A 2806-nucleotide genomic window follows, 5' to 3' on the forward strand; every position below is an offset into this window, starting at 1 on the left:
CAGCTTCGCTACCTCCAGATTCTATCTTTGCCAACCGATCTGCCACGACATTAGCTTCTCTCGGGATAAGCTCAAAACGAATATCCCAATCCCTTCTTAACTTCAAGTCAAAGATCAGTTGTATCACTTCTTTTTCAAGATGTCAGAGTGGAACTTGCTAACTAGTCACTAGTTCAAAAGCTGATGCGCAATCTGTCTCACAGACAACAAGCTTAAGACCCGCCTTCCAAGCTCAAGCCAAATCTTTCCATATACTCCACAACTCCATCTTGATGACACTAGATCCAAATGAATTTCCTGAGCATCCCATTACCCATTGACTGGAGCTATTGCGAATTACCCATCCAAAACCAGCACAATCATCTCCCAAGTTTATACTCCCATCACAATTTAACTTCTAAGCACCAGGTTCTGGCGGAGACCAAAATAGAAATTTTAATCCCTGAATGCAACACACTCGATTCTGAGTTATATATTCAAAATCCACCAAATATAAAATATTTCACATTTATAATATTGTAAAACACTAAAACAAGATTCTAAACATCTTGCGATCTAATATTATGTAAACAAGTAAAAATTGGATGAGAGAGAGAGAGAGAATGAGAATTAGAAAAATGAAAAGGCCAAGATGACTCTTCTATGTATTGTATGTATGTTATGTATTCCTCTTTCTCTCTCTACCTTACAGCCATAGCCATAGCCACACCCTCAAACATGGAACGTCGTTGCTGAACTTGCATTTCCATACAAGGTTGTCTACCCTTTTGTGTCCCTCTTTCTTTCTCTCTCTGTGTTTTTTTTAGCTCTGAAGAACACTGCTTCTTTTTCTTCTTCTTCTTGTCTTTAGTTTCATCTCAATCCTCACAACTAGCTTGTCCTACTCCTACCCTTAACCATACACACTTTCTTTTCTTTCTTTCTTTCTATATCTTTTTTTTTTTCATTTTTATGTGTAGTTTGTCACACTTTTTTGTTTACTTGTAGTTTGTACTTTTGCCAACTCTCTCTTTGGTTGGTGCAATCCACGCACGCTATCTCTCTCCTAATTTTCTGAACTGTTTTGTTTGTAGTAACTCCTGAGAGAGAGAGAGAGTAAAAGTTTGGTGACTTACAAAGGGATAGAGAGAGAGAGAGAGAGAGAATAGAACTGGGACTGGAACGGGTAGATAGAAGAAGAAGAAGAAGATGGGGGACAAATCCGTGGAGTTAGAGGCTGTTCTCAAAGAAACTGTGGATTTGGTAACATAGATCTGAATCACTATCATTTATTGGGTCTCTTTTGGTCTAATTGTTATCCTCATTGATGTTTTTTTTTTTGGTTGCTTTTTTTGATGAATGAATGTAGGAGAACATACCCATTGAGGAGGTTTTTGAGAATCTGAGATGTAGCAGAGAAGGTCTCAGCAGCAAGGCTGCTGAAGAAAGACTCGCCATTTTTGGCCACAACAAGCTTGAAGAGAAAAAGGTCCAACCTTTCTCTCATTTCATTGACCCCCACATGAATTTTTCTTTCTCCTTTTTCGTTTTGGTAAATTATCTTGTTCTGGGTTGTGTTTTCAGGAGAGCAAGTTTTTGAAGTTCTTGGGATTTATGTGGAATCCCCTTTCTTGGGTTATGGAGGCTGCTGCTATAATGGCAATTGCTCTTGCCAATGGAGGGGTAAGTGTGCTTACTAGCTTCTAAAACTTGTTATTAGCAATGGAGGTGTATCAAACTCTTGAATTAACTCAACTTTTTGCTAAGTTTAGGTGAACTCAATCTGAGTTTGATTATTTTGGACTTGCTCTTATTATTATTGTACAGGGTAAGCCTCCTGATTGGCAAGACTTTGTTGGTATTATCACTTTGCTTGTCATCAATTCAACCATCAGTTTCATAGAGGAGAACAATGCTGGTAATGCTGCTGCAGCTCTCATGGCTCGTCTCGCTCCGAAAGCAAAGGTGTGGGATTCAGTGTTATTTTCTTATGTCCTTAATGTTTGCATTGGATACTGGTATTGGTGGTGTTAAAATCCTTGCATCTGCAGAGGAACCAATTTTGTGTGTGTATTTTGTGAAGGTTCTTCGTGATGGTAGGTGGAACGAACAAGATGCCGCAGTCCTGGTTCCTGGTGACATCATCAGCATCAAACTTGGAGATATTATCCCTGCAGATGCTCGCCTTCTCGAAGGTGATCCTTTGAAAATTGATCAGGTGGGGTTCTCTGCAAGATTTGTTGTTTCGGTTGTGATCTCTATGATGTGTAATTTCTGTTGTTTTAAGCCCCCATCATATCCCAAATGGTTCATTACATGATTTTCCTCCTTTTCGCCTTTCAGTCTGCACTTACCGGTGAGTCCCTACCAGTGACAAAGGGTCCCGGTGATGGTGTGTATTCTGGTTCAACCTGCAAACAAGGAGAGATTGAAGCTGTGGTCATCGCTACCGGTGTTCACACCTTCTTTGGGAAAGCTGCTCACCTTGTAGATACTACTAATCAAGTCGGTCACTTTCAACAGGTAATTCTAGAAAGATGGCAGTGTCAATTGTTTTTTTTAGTATAGTCTGAACTTTTATTCATAGTTCTAAATTCTTCTGTTGTTTATAGGTCTTGACTGCAATTGGTAACTTCTGCATATGTTCTATTGCTGTGGGGATGATCATTGAGATCATTGTTATGTATCCCATTCAAGATAGAAAATATCGTCCTGGAATAGATAACCTGCTTGTGCTTCTCATTGGAGGAATTCCAATTGCCATGCCGACGGTTTTGTCCGTGACCATGGCTATTGGTTCTCATAGGCTCTCTCAGCAGGTTAGTGA

The 2806-nt window shown here is 39.7% G+C and overlaps 1 protein-coding gene across 2 annotated transcripts in view; it reads left to right on the top strand.

The window, feature by feature from the left end:
- Positions 664-2806, top strand: part of LOC107633670 (ATPase 11, plasma membrane-type) — a 6114-nt gene continuing 3971 nt past the window's right edge. Inside the window, exons 1-7 of one of the 2 annotated variants that reach the window (XM_021123410.1) lie at positions 664-1242; positions 1349-1468; positions 1564-1642; positions 1778-1944; positions 2063-2197; positions 2323-2502; positions 2592-2798. In XM_021123410.1, coding sequence (XP_020979069.1) covers positions 1189-1242; positions 1349-1468; positions 1564-1642; positions 1778-1944; positions 2063-2197; positions 2323-2502; positions 2592-2798 — 942 coding nt within the window. In that variant the 5' untranslated portion in view covers positions 664-1188. Of the gene's footprint in view, positions 1243-1348; positions 1469-1563; positions 1663-1777; positions 1945-2062; positions 2198-2322; positions 2503-2591; positions 2799-2806 lie in introns of both variants that reach the window. The other variant, XM_016337278.2, reaches the window with a different exon arrangement.

The sequence above is a fragment of the Arachis ipaensis genome, chromosome B01 (assembly GCF_000816755.2).
Source record: "Arachis ipaensis cultivar K30076 chromosome B01, Araip1.1, whole genome shotgun sequence".
Classification (NCBI taxonomy): domain Eukaryota; kingdom Viridiplantae; phylum Streptophyta; class Magnoliopsida; order Fabales; family Fabaceae; genus Arachis; species Arachis ipaensis.